The sequence below is a fragment of the Ornithorhynchus anatinus genome, chromosome X5 (genome assembly GCF_004115215.2).
Source record: "Ornithorhynchus anatinus isolate Pmale09 chromosome X5, mOrnAna1.pri.v4, whole genome shotgun sequence".
Classification (NCBI taxonomy): Eukaryota; Metazoa; Chordata; class Mammalia; order Monotremata; family Ornithorhynchidae; genus Ornithorhynchus; species Ornithorhynchus anatinus.
Genome location: NC_041753.1, coordinates 45,148,334 through 45,161,300, shown reverse-complemented (window position 1 = coordinate 45,161,300; position 12,967 = coordinate 45,148,334). Strand labels below are relative to the sequence as shown.

At 42.5% G+C, this 12,967-nt stretch overlaps 1 protein-coding gene across 9 annotated transcripts in view; it reads right to left on the bottom strand.

Moving 5' to 3' along the window:
* FREM1 (FRAS1 related extracellular matrix 1) overlaps positions 1 to 12,967 on the bottom strand; it is a 157,972-nt gene that overhangs the window by 44,796 nt on the left and 100,209 nt on the right. For 7 of the 9 annotated variants that reach the window (XR_003756015.2, XM_029055735.2, XM_029055733.2 and 4 more), the window contains exons 20-24: positions 10,971 to 11,196; positions 8,967 to 9,111; positions 5,789 to 5,930; positions 2,470 to 2,665; positions 1,349 to 1,613 (exon numbers count right to left, since the gene is read on the bottom strand). Coding sequence is in view for 7 of the 9 variants with exons in the window: in XM_029055735.2 (XP_028911568.1) it covers positions 1,349 to 1,613; positions 2,470 to 2,665; positions 5,789 to 5,930; positions 8,967 to 9,111; positions 10,971 to 11,196 (974 nt within the window). In the remaining 2 variants the exon portion in view is untranslated. Of the gene's footprint in view, positions 1 to 1,348; positions 1,614 to 2,469; positions 2,666 to 5,788; positions 5,931 to 8,966; positions 9,112 to 10,970; positions 11,197 to 12,967 lie in introns of those variants that run through there. The other 2 variants (XM_001507686.5, XM_039910812.1) reach the window with 2 other exon arrangements.

Below are 12,967 nucleotides of genomic sequence, written 5' to 3'. Positions count from 1 at the left end.
CCAGTCTCTCCCTCCTCCAATCCATATGGTGCATTGTTACCTAGATCATTTTTCTAAAACATCCTTCAGGACACAACCCCCCATTCTTCAAAAATTTCCATTGGTTGTCCATTCTTTGCCACATCACACAGAAATTCTTGACCGTTTTGAATTTTAGGGACTCCATCATCTCTCTCTCTCCTTTGTATCCACTCTCTTCTCCCACTTCACCCCAACTCATTCTCTTCATTCCTCTTAAGTTACTTTATTTTCTAGGCCTCATCTTCATCTCTCCGTCCACCAACCTCTTCCTCATGCTCTCTCCCCTGCATGGAACTCTTCCCCCTTCATATCCAACAGACTGTATCTCCCCACAGCTTCAAAGTCCTTTTGAAATCATAACTCTGCTAGGAGGACTTCCTCAATTAATTTCTATATAATTTGGGCACCTTCTATCAGCCAAATCCCTTGTCAGCTTTTCGGCACCACCAAAACACTTGGGAATCTTATCTTTATACAGTATTATTTGCTCCAATAAATCAATGGTATTTATTATTATTATTGGACTTACCATTACTCTACTCATTAAGCACTTAACTTGTGCAGAGCACTGAACTAAGTACTTGGGAGAGCACAGAACAGAGTTGGTAGACATGTTTCCTGTCCACAGCAAGCTTACAGTCTAGAGTAAAATCATTAGAGTTCTATCTGAAATGTATTTGTGTCTGTCACCTCTGCTTTGATTGTAAGCTCCTTGAGGGGGCAGATCATGGTGATTAATTCTGCTGTAGTCTCCTAAGAGCTTAATAGAGTGTTGTATTCACCATGGGTGTGCCATAGACTCTTTTGTGTGAACCCCAGGTGGGACAGGGGCTGTGCCCAACCTTATCATCTTGTATCTGCCCCAGAATTTAGTACAGTGCTTGGCACAGAGTAAGCATATAAGAAATTCCACAATCATTATTCTTTTAGATTGAACTGGCAAGTAGCGAGCAGCCAACAGAAGTGAAAGCAGCAGTGAGGCTTCATGGTCTAAGCGGCTGGAAAGGATGGAAGAAGTTTAAAAAGCCAAATGGGCAAGGAATGTGTCTGCCAACTCTGTTGTATTGTACAATCCCAAGCTCTTAGTATGGTGCTCTGAACACAGTAAGCCCTCAGTAAATACAACTGACTGAGGAAATACCGATCAATCATATTTATACTGTGTGTAGAGCTCTAAGTATTTGGGAGAGTACAACACAACAGTTAGCAGACTTCCCTCTGCCTATAACGAGCTTACATTCTAGAGACGATATGCACATCAGTGCTGTGGGGTGACTATCAAATGTCTAAATGGCACAAACCCATGTAAGGTTGCATCAGAACTCACCTGAATGTATCTCTGGGAACAGCTGCCTTGCTTTTGTGGACGTAGCAGACTGTCTGACTTGCTACATCCATTTGACTGAAGCTTGTAATGGGGACTCCAGGATAGTTGACGTACTCCATCTGGCCATACTGAGGTGGAGAAGTGATTACATAGAGAAGCTCTTCTGGTTTGTCTGTTCCATCAACAGCAAGAAGGGTAACAGTTGTCAAGAAACCCCTGTCCTCAGTCGACACGACAAGGGGTTTGGCAAAAATTACAATATCTCCTGCGAGACGTGAGAGATGCTGGTTAAATAACATGTCTTCAAAAGATTACAACACTTAGTATTACAACACTGAGCATTATACTTCAGAAAAATGACTGCCTTCTTCATAAAATAATAAAATATCAGGGTTGACACTTCAAACCAAGCCTGTCCTGTGCAAATGTCTGAACTCCTGGGAAAGATAGGAATGATCATTGCCAGAATTGAGGCCCACAAAACCAAACACAAAGTGTATTTCCCATGCAGTGATACACCCTGCACGTTACCAATTTATTCTTTCTCTGCCTTTTATCATCATCATTAGTATTATCATTATTGTTGTATTGATTAAGCATTGAAGTGATTTGCCCTAGGTGACACAGCAGACAAGTGGCAGAGCTGGGATTAGAACCCAGGTCCTCTGACTTTCACACCCGTGCTCTGTTCACTAGGCCATGCGGCTCCTCAACATGTCTCCTTCTTTTCTCTTTAAGAAAGACATATTTGTGAAGTTAATACATGATGTAATATTCACTAGCAGAATAAAAGAACACGAGCTGAGCCACACTGAGCAGTCCAGTGATCTATTCAGCCCACTGTTTTGCCTTGGATAGTGGCAGCAAAGAATACTCTTTGGTATCCCCATCAGTAGAGAGGTAACTTCTAACCAAGCATTGCATTGTCAACCTACTGTCCATGAATTAAGCGAAACCATTTTTGAATCTTTGGCTATCTCATGTCTGCACAACCTCCTGGGGTAACGAATTGCATATGCTTACTACTAACTGTGGAAAAGTGTTCCTTTATCCTTGTTTTGAACGTAGCTTTCATGGCTACTGGAATGAACTAGGAAGACAGAGATAAGCTATATCTTTACCCTTTTCCATGTCTTTGATGATGATCTGACAGTCCAGTGTCGGGGACCTATTGTCTCCATCCCAGAGGTGGAATGTAAAGCTGTCTTGGTTTGGGGACCCCATCGCTCCAGTGTGTGTATACTTCAAGAGATTCAGATCTACCTCTTCCTGAGAGCACTTCATGCCAGCCTGGAGAGGAACCCAGTCCACCCCTACCTGTGAGAAAGAGAATGCGGTCAGTTACCCAAGAATGGATAGATTTTTTTTTCCCCTCAAGATAAGTGGGTGTGACAGAGGAATCCCAAGGTCTGCTTTATCCTCAATCACTGCAAACTTTTCTGCGCTCTGCAGAGATGCTGCCTAGCCAAAAAGAGCTATGAAAAATGAAATTAACCAATCCCTTGAAAAGTGATTGTAGAAATTCATACTAAAGGTGGAAAGAGGTCTTTTGGAATTTTTTTCCAATTTTCCCAAATCTTAAGTACTCACTTAAGCACTCAAGTTCCCTCAACCTTCTGTAGCATTTTATATATCTTTCATACTCTATTACTTAAGCACTACTTCATGTACATTACCCCTTTTTCTTCCTTCTCATCTATAAATTTATTTTAATGTCTCCCCTGATAGACTGTAAACTCCTTGTTGATAAAGATTATGTCTACTAATTCTATTTTACCCTCACAAGTGCTTAGTACTTACAGGTGGAGGTGGGGCATTCTGGGAGAGATGTGTCCATGGCATCGCTATGGGTAGGAGATGACTTGTTCATTCATTCATTCATTCATTCATTCATTCATTCAATCATTCAATCACATTTATTGAGTGCTTACTGTGTGCAGAGCACTTGACTAAGCAATTGGAAAGTACAATAAAGCAATAGAGAGAGAGACAATCCCTGACCACAGTGGACTTACAGACTAGAAGGGGGAGACAGACAACAATACAAGTAAACGGGCATCAATATAAATAAATAGAATTATAGATATATACATATATACATAAGTGCTGTGGAGCAGGGGTGAGGAAGAGCAAAGGGAGTGAGTCGAGGTGACGCGGAAGGGGGAGAGCTGAGGAAAAGGGGGCTTAGTCTGGGAAGGCCTCTTGGAGGAGGTGTGACTTCAGTAGGGCTTTGAAGGCCAGGGGGAAGAGTGATTGGCAGGCTTGACGAGGGAGGGCGTTCCAGGCCAGGGGTAGACGTGGGCCAGGGGTCGGCAGCGAGATAGGAGAGATCGAGGCACAGTGAGAAGGTTAGCACTAGAGGAGCAGAATGTGCAGGCTGGAATGTAGAAGGAGAGAATGGCGGTGAGGAAAGAGGGGGCAAGGTGATGGAAAGCACTGAAGCCAATAGCGAGGAGTTTTTGTTTGATACAGAGGTGGATAGGCAACCACTGGAGATTTTTGAGGACGGGGGTGACATGCCCTGAATGTTTCTGAAGAAGGATAATCTGGGCAGCGGAGTGAAGTATGGACTGAAGTGGGGAAAGGCAGGAGGCAGGGAGGTCAGAAAGGAGGCTGATGCAGTAATCCACTCAGGATAGCGTGAGTAATTGTACTAATGTGGTAACGGTTTGAATGGAGAGGAAAGGGCGGATCTCGGCGATGTTGAGAAGGTGAGACGGCATGATTTAGTGACAGATTGGATATGTGGGGTGAATGAGAGAGTGGAGTCAAGGATAATAATAATGTTGATATTTGTTAAGCGCTTACTATGTGCCGAGCACTGTTCTAAGCGCTGGGGTAGACACAAGGGAATCAGGTTGTCCCACATGGGCCTCACAGTCTTAATCCCCATTTTACAGATGAGGTAACTGAGGCACAGAGAAGTTAAGTGACTTGCCCACAGTCACACAGCTGACAAGTGGCGGAGCTGGGATTTGAACTCATGACCTCTGACTCCAAAGCCCCAAGGTTGCGGGCTTGTGAGATGGGAAGGGTTGTTGTGCCGTCTAAGACAAGACAAATGTGCCAAACACTGTTTTCAGCACGGGGGTAGATACAAGTTAATCAGGTTGGATACAGTCCCTGTCCCACATAGGGCTGAAACTTTTAATCCCTATTTTACAGAGGAGGTAACTGAGGCCCAGAGAAGTTAAGTGACTTACCCAAAGTCACCCAGCAGATGTGTGGCAGAGCCAGGATTAGAACCCAGGTCCTTCTTACTCCCAGGACCATGATCTATCCACTTAGTCAAGCTGTTTTCTGACCTACCTCAGTGGCACACAACCTCAGTGGTAGAGGGCAGATATATCGGATAATAAGAAAGTGTTCCCACCTCTTTATCGTGGTACTTACTGAGGGTTTACTGGGTACAGAATACTGTACTAGGTGCTTGGGAGAGTACAATAGCATAAGTAGATATGATCCCTGACTTCAAGGAGTTTACAACCTAGTTGGGGAGACAGACATTAAAAATAAGTTACAGGAGGGGAGACAACCGAATACCAGGTTATTTTCATAAGGGCTGTGAGGATGGGCTGGAGTACCTAAGTGCTTCCTAAACCCTACCCAGCTTCATGAAATCAGATTCTCCCCATCCAAACCACATAACACTGCTCACTTCAGGTCTTTGCCAGAAATTATTACCTCAGTGTAAACTCTATTCTGTTATTTGTGTTCTTAAGTTTCTCTTACACTCCATTGTGAACTTTTGTCCTGGAACACCAAGTAGATTGTAACCTCCTTGTGAGCAAAGATTATGACTCTTTCTTCCTCTATAGTTCCTCTAAAATGAACAGGAGGCGGAGAAAAAAACACTACAAAATCCTCTAGATTTCAAGCTCATTATTGCCAGGGAACGTGTCTGCTAATTCTGCCGTACTCTCCCAAGTGCTTGGTACAGCGTTCGGCGCATAGTAAACCCTCAATAAATACCACTGATTGAGCACCTTCTCTAGATACAGAAATATATGGCATTGCATCATTTTCTGAATTCAACAAGCTACCGCCAGTAACATTCCTTACTGTTTTATCCAGTACGGTTTAAATAATTCAGTTAATGGATCTCCCTGTCTTATCTTCACATTTTAGTTCTCTTAATTCACTGTTCCTCAACCCCCAAAAAGGCTGTCTATTTTTTAATATTTGACCCTTTTGTTCTCTTCTGGTTCATTTCTATCTATAACACTTATTTTCAAACTATCACTAGTTCCATGATATTTCTACCCATCAAAGTTTGCATTGGGCATATTCTGTATACTAACCACTGAATCACACATCCTCCTGGTTCACATGATCTTTCCACCAAAAAAAAATGATATTCAGGAAAAAAAGGGATTCATTGCCTAACATACTGGATTTAAGATAGATTATTATTGTTGGCTAAATAAAAAGGCCACAAACCTGGAGCTGAAGCTGCCCATTTTCTGGAAGTCTTTCAAATAAATAGTAAATCCTTTCCCTGGGGGTGTCTTTATCTACAGCAGAGAGAACGGCACTAGAAATAAAGCGAGTTTCACCCATATTCACTGTTATTTCACCCTTCCTGCAAGAGAAAAAAATTCAGTATTGTCATCAAAATAGAAGCTGTTCGTTCTAGGGTGTGCCACACCAAAGGCTTCCGCATCATTCCAACCTGCAAGGTGGTAAAAAAAGAAAGGATAGCTAAGGAAAGGCAGCCACACTGGGGCATCTGAAGGGGTAAAAAGGAGGGCATGTGAATAGAACTCACTCACACCAATTCCCTTCCTTACCAGACTCAGCCTGTGCAACAGGAACAATATTTGGATGCATACAATGTGGGAAGGATTGTCAGTCATACATCACTCACATCATCCACAATCACACCCATGAATAAAACCTTCCATCAGTAGCATCTTCTAAACTGGAAAGAGTTATCATAAAGCGTATGAATTTTCCACAATAGGAATATGATTCAATGCAGAGAAATAATTTCCCTTACCCTTGTTAAAATATGAAAATATATTTGTTACTTGCTCATTAGTGGCAATTATGGAGTAAAACATCATGAATCCATAGTTTATTTTAATGTCCATCTCCCCCTTTAGCCTGTTAGCTCCTTGTGGGCAGGGATTATGCCTTCCAAGTCTTTTATACTGTACCCTCCCAGGTGCTTAGTACAGTGCCTTGCATCCAGTAAGTGCTCCATAATAACTTCTGATTGACTGATGATGAAAGGTTAATCTCAGACAATACATAGCCAGTATTTTCTGGTATTGATTGATTAATTTGCTTTGGAATCAGTACGTATGAAAAACGTTAAACTTCAAAAAAAATCAAAAGAAAATATACAATCTGATTGTGGTAATGACCTCTTTGAGGAGGTGATAAGTTTATTTCATCATATGAATTCCTTTCCATTTCCATGGAAGTGATCTGGCATCAAAATCACAACTTCTAGCCAGGGGAGAGAATGAAGTCTTTTCCTCTCCCATGGTTTTCAGTCTACGTTCTTTAAGTCTCGGAATGGTACTGGAGGACCTTGCTGTTGTTACACAATGCCATTCCAGTGATAGAGTAAGACATTTGCCAAAACCAACGTGGTACCATGGGAGAGGTAGTTTTTCTCTCTATTCTAATCCTCCTTGACCTCTCTGCTGCCTTTGACACTGTCGACCATCCCCTCCTCCTCCATACCTTATCTCACCTTGGCTTCACGGACTCCGTCCTCTCCTGGTTCTCCTCTTACCTCTCTGGCCGGTCATTCTCAGTCTCCTTCGCTGGCGCCTCCTCCCTCTCCCATCCTTTAACTGTTGGAGTTCCTCAAGGGTCAGTTCTTGGCCCTCTTCTGTTCTCCATTTACACTCACTCCCTCGGTGAACTCATTCGCTCTCACGGCTTTGACTACCATCTCTACGCAGATGACACGCAGATCTACATCTCCGCCCCTGTCCTCTCCCCCTCCCTTCAGGCTCGCATCTCCTCCTGCCTCCAGGACGTCTCCACCTGGATGTCGGCCCGCCACCTAAAACTCAACATGAGCAAGACTGAGCTCCTCATCTTCCCTCCCAAACCCGGTCCTCTCCCAGACTTCTCTATCACCGTGGATGGCACGACCATCCTTCCCGTCTCTAGGGCCCGCAATCTCCGTGTCATCCTTGACTCGTCTCTCTCGTTTACCCCACACATCCTATCTGTTACCAAGACCTGCCGGTTTCACCTCTACAATAGCGCCAAGATCCGCCCTTTCCTCTCCACCCAAACGGCTACCTCACTGCTACGGGCTCTCGTTATATCCCGGCTAGACTACTGTGTCAGCCTTCTCTCTGACCTCCCTTCCTCCTCTCTCGCCCCGCTCCAGTCTATTCTTCACTCCGCTGCCCGGCTCATCTTCCTGCAGAAACGATCTGGGCATGTCACTCCCCTTCTTAAACACCTCCAGTGGTTGCCTATCAACCTCCGCTCCAAACAAAAACTCCTCACTCTAGGCTTCAAGGCTCTCCATCACCTTGCCCCTCCCTACCTCTCCTCCCTTCTCTCTTTCTACCACCCACCCCGCACACTCCGCTCCTCTGCCACCCACCTCCTCACCGTCCCTCGGTCTCGCCTATCCACCGTCGACCCCTGGGCCACGTCCTCCCGCGGTCCTGGAACGCCCTCCCTCCTCACCTCCGCCAAACTGATTCTCTTCCCCTCTTCAAAACCCTACTTAAAACTCACCTCCTCCAAGAGGCCTTCCCAGACTGAGCTCCTCTTCTCCCTCTACTCCCTCTGCCACCCCCCTTTACCTCTCCGCAGCTAAACCCTCTTTTTCCCCTTTTCCCTCTGCTCCTCCACCTCTCCCTTCCCATCCCCACAGCACTGTACTCGTCCGCTCAACTGTATATATTTCCATTACCCTATTTATTTTGTTAATGAATTGTACATCGCCTTGATTCTATTTAGTTGCCATTGTTTTTACGAGATGTTCTTCCCCTTGACTCTATTTATTGCCATTGTTCTTGTCTGTCCATCTCCCCCGATTAGACTGTAAGCCCGTCAAACGGCAGGGACTGTCTCTATCTGTTGCCGACTTGTTCATCCCAAGCACTTAGTACAGTGCTCTGCACATAGTAAGCGCTCAATAAATACTATTGAATGAATAAAGTGGTGTATGAGGGGGGAAAAGAAATGAGAAAAATAAAAAGGTCTAAGTGAGCTGTCCGTGCATTTACCAGCAGAGGGTGCACTAAAACCAGATTTGTTTTGAAATAATGAGCTAGGGGGTCTAGGATTTACAATTAATAGGTATGTGACCTATACATTGTGAAAATTGTTCGAATGAACAATCATAAGCAAGAGCTTCAGAACTTAATCTAACAGGCTCTTACTTCTGATGTGTTTGTTCAATCTATCCATCCTGACCAAAGGGTAGGCTCAGTAAGGACTTTCCTGGCCAGCACAATCTGATCTCTATTTATTTCAGAATAACCCTGATCATCATTGATTCTTGGCGGCTACTGGTTAACATAATCAACCACTATCAAGTACTGTACCACTGTGTATAAAGGGCACTCAGAGTCCTAATGATTGTCCTGGTATCTTATAATCTGAATATACAGACAAAGAATAGGTGGCTTACTTGTTCAACACTGGTTTCTCATCATTAACTGGCATGACCTTTACCGAAATGCTTTTCAGGATTTTATGTTTCCCATCTGACAACTGAATTGTGAAACTATCCTCGAGATTTTCAGAGTCATCATGTATGTACATCAACTTCATTCCTGGGAGAGAAAGAAAGAAAGGAAATGTCTTCTTCAAAACTCTCTTCACTGCATTTCTCTTTCACTGGACTTTCACTGTACAAGTGAAGTGGAGATTTTTCAGTTACCTTGTTAATTTTACTCAGGTACACAGCCAATCTGAGTAATTAAGGCCTAAAGTAGGGTGGTGTGTTTTAGATAGAATTATTCAGTCTACCTAGATTAAATTCCCAAATAATTACCCAATTCTCCACCATCTTTTAACTGGGAAAACCTACCCTTTGTCTCTACTACATGTCCCAGGCAGCTTGTCTCTGCTAGTTTAGGACATGTCTACATATCAGTGGCAGTTCATTAATCCAGCTCTAGAGTCTCCAAGACGTCATCATGATGACAGCTCATGAGACTTTAATTATGTGGATTTCCATAGCAAAGCTTTGTTCAGTGGCATTAAATGAAACAAAACTTGTTTTGTCACTTAAAACTGAGGCAAGCTATAGAGCTCAATTTGGGACTATCATATTTCCCTTTTCCATGTCATCACATTGAAAGGAAAATTATCAAATGAAACATATAGGGTCCAACTTGCAAAACATTATCATGGACTTAGCTCTGTCATCATAGGCATTACAGGTGAAATCCCAAATTCCATCTCTCTGCAAAGGTTGCCCTTGTAGAGCCCTGAGGAGGAAATGGAACCATAATATATGGAGACACCGCTGGTCTTAGAGAAAAGCCTCCAAACCAGCAGAAACATCAATTCCTGTTTGGATTGGCATGTGTGCAGTGATTTGTCACTCTTCCTGGCTGAAGAAACTCTGTGGGGAAAATGTAGTTTCTTGAAAAAGGAAAGGATAAAGACTAAACAAATCAAGATACCCAAATCGCTGAGGCAACTCTAATTGTAGAAGTTGATCATTAAAACACATGCTATTTTCTTGAACATTTTCCACAAGTATTGTTTGGGTTTGGGTTTGGGTTCTGGGGGCCGGATGTGGGGGGAGAAGACAGAGTAGAAAATGGGAAAAACGGCAAGTATTTTTTTAAACATTTGGAACTACTTTCTTGTTTTCTCACTTAACCAAAGAGCTAATTAACAATTAATTGTATGCTGTGGAGAGATATGGTTACTCAAGTCATTTAAGTAACTTCGACATCTTTCCTAAATTTACTCTACATTTAATAATGTTGGTATTTGTTAAACGCTTACTATGTTCAGAGCACTGTTCTAAGCGCTGGGGTAGATACAGGATAATCAGGTTGTCCCACATGGGGCTCACAGTCTTAGTCCCCATTTTACAGATGAGGGAACTGAGGCCCAGAGAAGTTAAGTGACTTGCCCACAGTCAGCTGACAAGTGGCAGAGCCGGGATTCAAACCCGTGACCTCTTACTCCCAAGCCCGCACTCTTTCCACTAAGCCACGCTGCTTCTCACCATTTCCCAGAGCACCAAAAAGGAAAAAAAGGTGACGTGAATGAAAAAAGCACTAAAATGCCCAAGATTTATAATATGATCATCAAAATAGATTTTAAAGAGCTATATTAGATTTTCAAAGAATCTTCCGACTTTTCTTTTTATCCCTCTACAGGGTGAAGGTTTCTGTTCTGTATTCAGAGAGAACTCAGAGGAAGCTTGGAATGTTTGTTGGAATCAGATTAGTTCAAAGAACATACTCCTGGAGAGATTCTCATACAGTTAGAAAAATGCAAACTGACCCCAAGATCTAAATGCTCCTCTATTGAATTTGTTAGGTTATTTTCAGTATTTTCTAGGATAATCCAGCTAGATCTTCAGAATAAATTAAGGTAGGAAATTAATGTTGCTTACTTTTCCCCACTCCTGATATTAATTATTAAATGCAAGAGGAATGCTACATACCACTCTTGAGAAGATCCATGGAGAAGTCATGCAGAGGAAATTTGGGATTCTGGTGCATATTAATTAATTGTTTATAGAAGGTGACATCGTTGCCAAACACCCCATCAACAAGAATTCCATGCTGTGGCTGTTGGGTGATTGTGAACATTAAGCGGTCCTGGGGAATATCGAGATCAACTGCATTGATGATGGAAGGATCGAGTTCCTTCATCTGGCCCTCAACCACCTACATCAGCACAGTGAACAAAAAGAAAATTGCCAGAAAATGTCAGTTGTCCTGGGAGAAAAGGTGGCTTTCAACAGAGAAAAAAAACCACCATAAAACAGGATCTCATCTTTTAGTAATAATAATAATAATAGTGGTATTTGTTAAGCATTTTACTATACCAAGCCCTGTACTAAACCCTGGAGTAGATACAAGATAATCAAGTCAGACAGAGTCTCTGTCCCACATGGGGCTCGCAGTCCAAATAGAAGGGAGAATGTGTACAGAATCCCATTTTTCAGATGATGAAACTGAGGCACAGAGAAGTGGTTTGCTCGAGGTCACACCCATCAATTGGCAGAGTCAGCATAGAACCCAATTTCTCAGACTCTCAGTCCCGTGATCGTTCCATTAGGTCATGCTGCTTCTCTTTTAGGAATCAGTTTTGCTTGCGTAGATCCTCATACAGAAATCTTTGTGATTTGGGGGTGAAACAATTAAAATATTTTTCTGCAGCTTTATTTTGAGGTTAACAAAGCTCAATACCCATACTCCGCTCTATGAATACAGTAATGTTATTTGTTTGAAACTCCTGCCAAGCATCATGAGCCTATGACCAATGAGCATCTGACCTGCAGCCTCTCCCAAAGAGCTCTAAAAGGGTTGGTGAGAGGACAGTCCAGGGAAGTTTTAGGGAGTAGGAGCAGAGGGTCAGCATGAGGACCAAGAGAAAGCTGTCGGATCCAGGCTCCTCACAGTTGTGTTTCCTCCCACAGACTTCCCTGAGGCAGGCTCTCTCTCACCAGAGGGCCCTAGATTTATTTCAATAACTTACCTAACATTCCCAAGGTGCTCAAAATGGATGGGTAATACCATTGCAATTTGATAGATGAAGAAACTAAAGAACTAAGAGGATTTTTGGTTTGCCTGTAGTTACAAAGCAGATCAAAGGTCAGACATCCAATCTACAGTTTAATTTACTGAGCCACTTTTTTTAGACAGAGCCACATGTGGGACAGGAACTACTTCCTATTCATCTGATCTAATTGTACTCTATCAACCGCAGTCCTCCACATATAGTAAGTGTGCCATAATCTATACCCTCACTTGCTTCCAAGGCCCTGAATTTACTAAGTGGATTTGATATGGTGGACATGAAAGGCTGCTGTATAAATGAGGGATGGCGTATATGTATGTTGTTTGCTGTTCTATTATACTTACAGTATGAGCTACACAATTTGATAACACAAATTAGCCTCATATTTTGCAGGGTGGACTCCAACTAAAATACAGTCCTGCCTAGCCTGAAATGTCACAAATCACATCTTTTTGTGTAACAAGATCAAAGGCAAAAACTTAGATCCTTTTAAAATGTTAGTAGTGGTCTTGGATTGAGAACTGATCCCCTTTACAGGTCCTGCCTTTAATTCGGCTGGTGAATTCACACATGAAACACTGAAGAGAAAACTGTGTCTATTACTTTCCTGCCATCTACTTCAAGAAAACTATTTTGGAGTAGTATTCCACTTCATCACAATGTACCAATTACAGTTGTTAAAGTGTATAAATTGAGAACTGGCATTTTTCCTCAAGGATCTTAAAATACCCAAAACTTAAACTATTTTAGAGACCTAGACAAATTCCCATATCTCTCACTAGTTCTTCCACAAATAAGGCACAATAAGGCACAAGTGAATTTAACAAGAATTTCTCTGTTTGCAAAATAGAAGTAATCATAATTGTTTAAAGGGAGGCTCTGTTGGTTAGTACAATTACTCTGGGATTCATATGT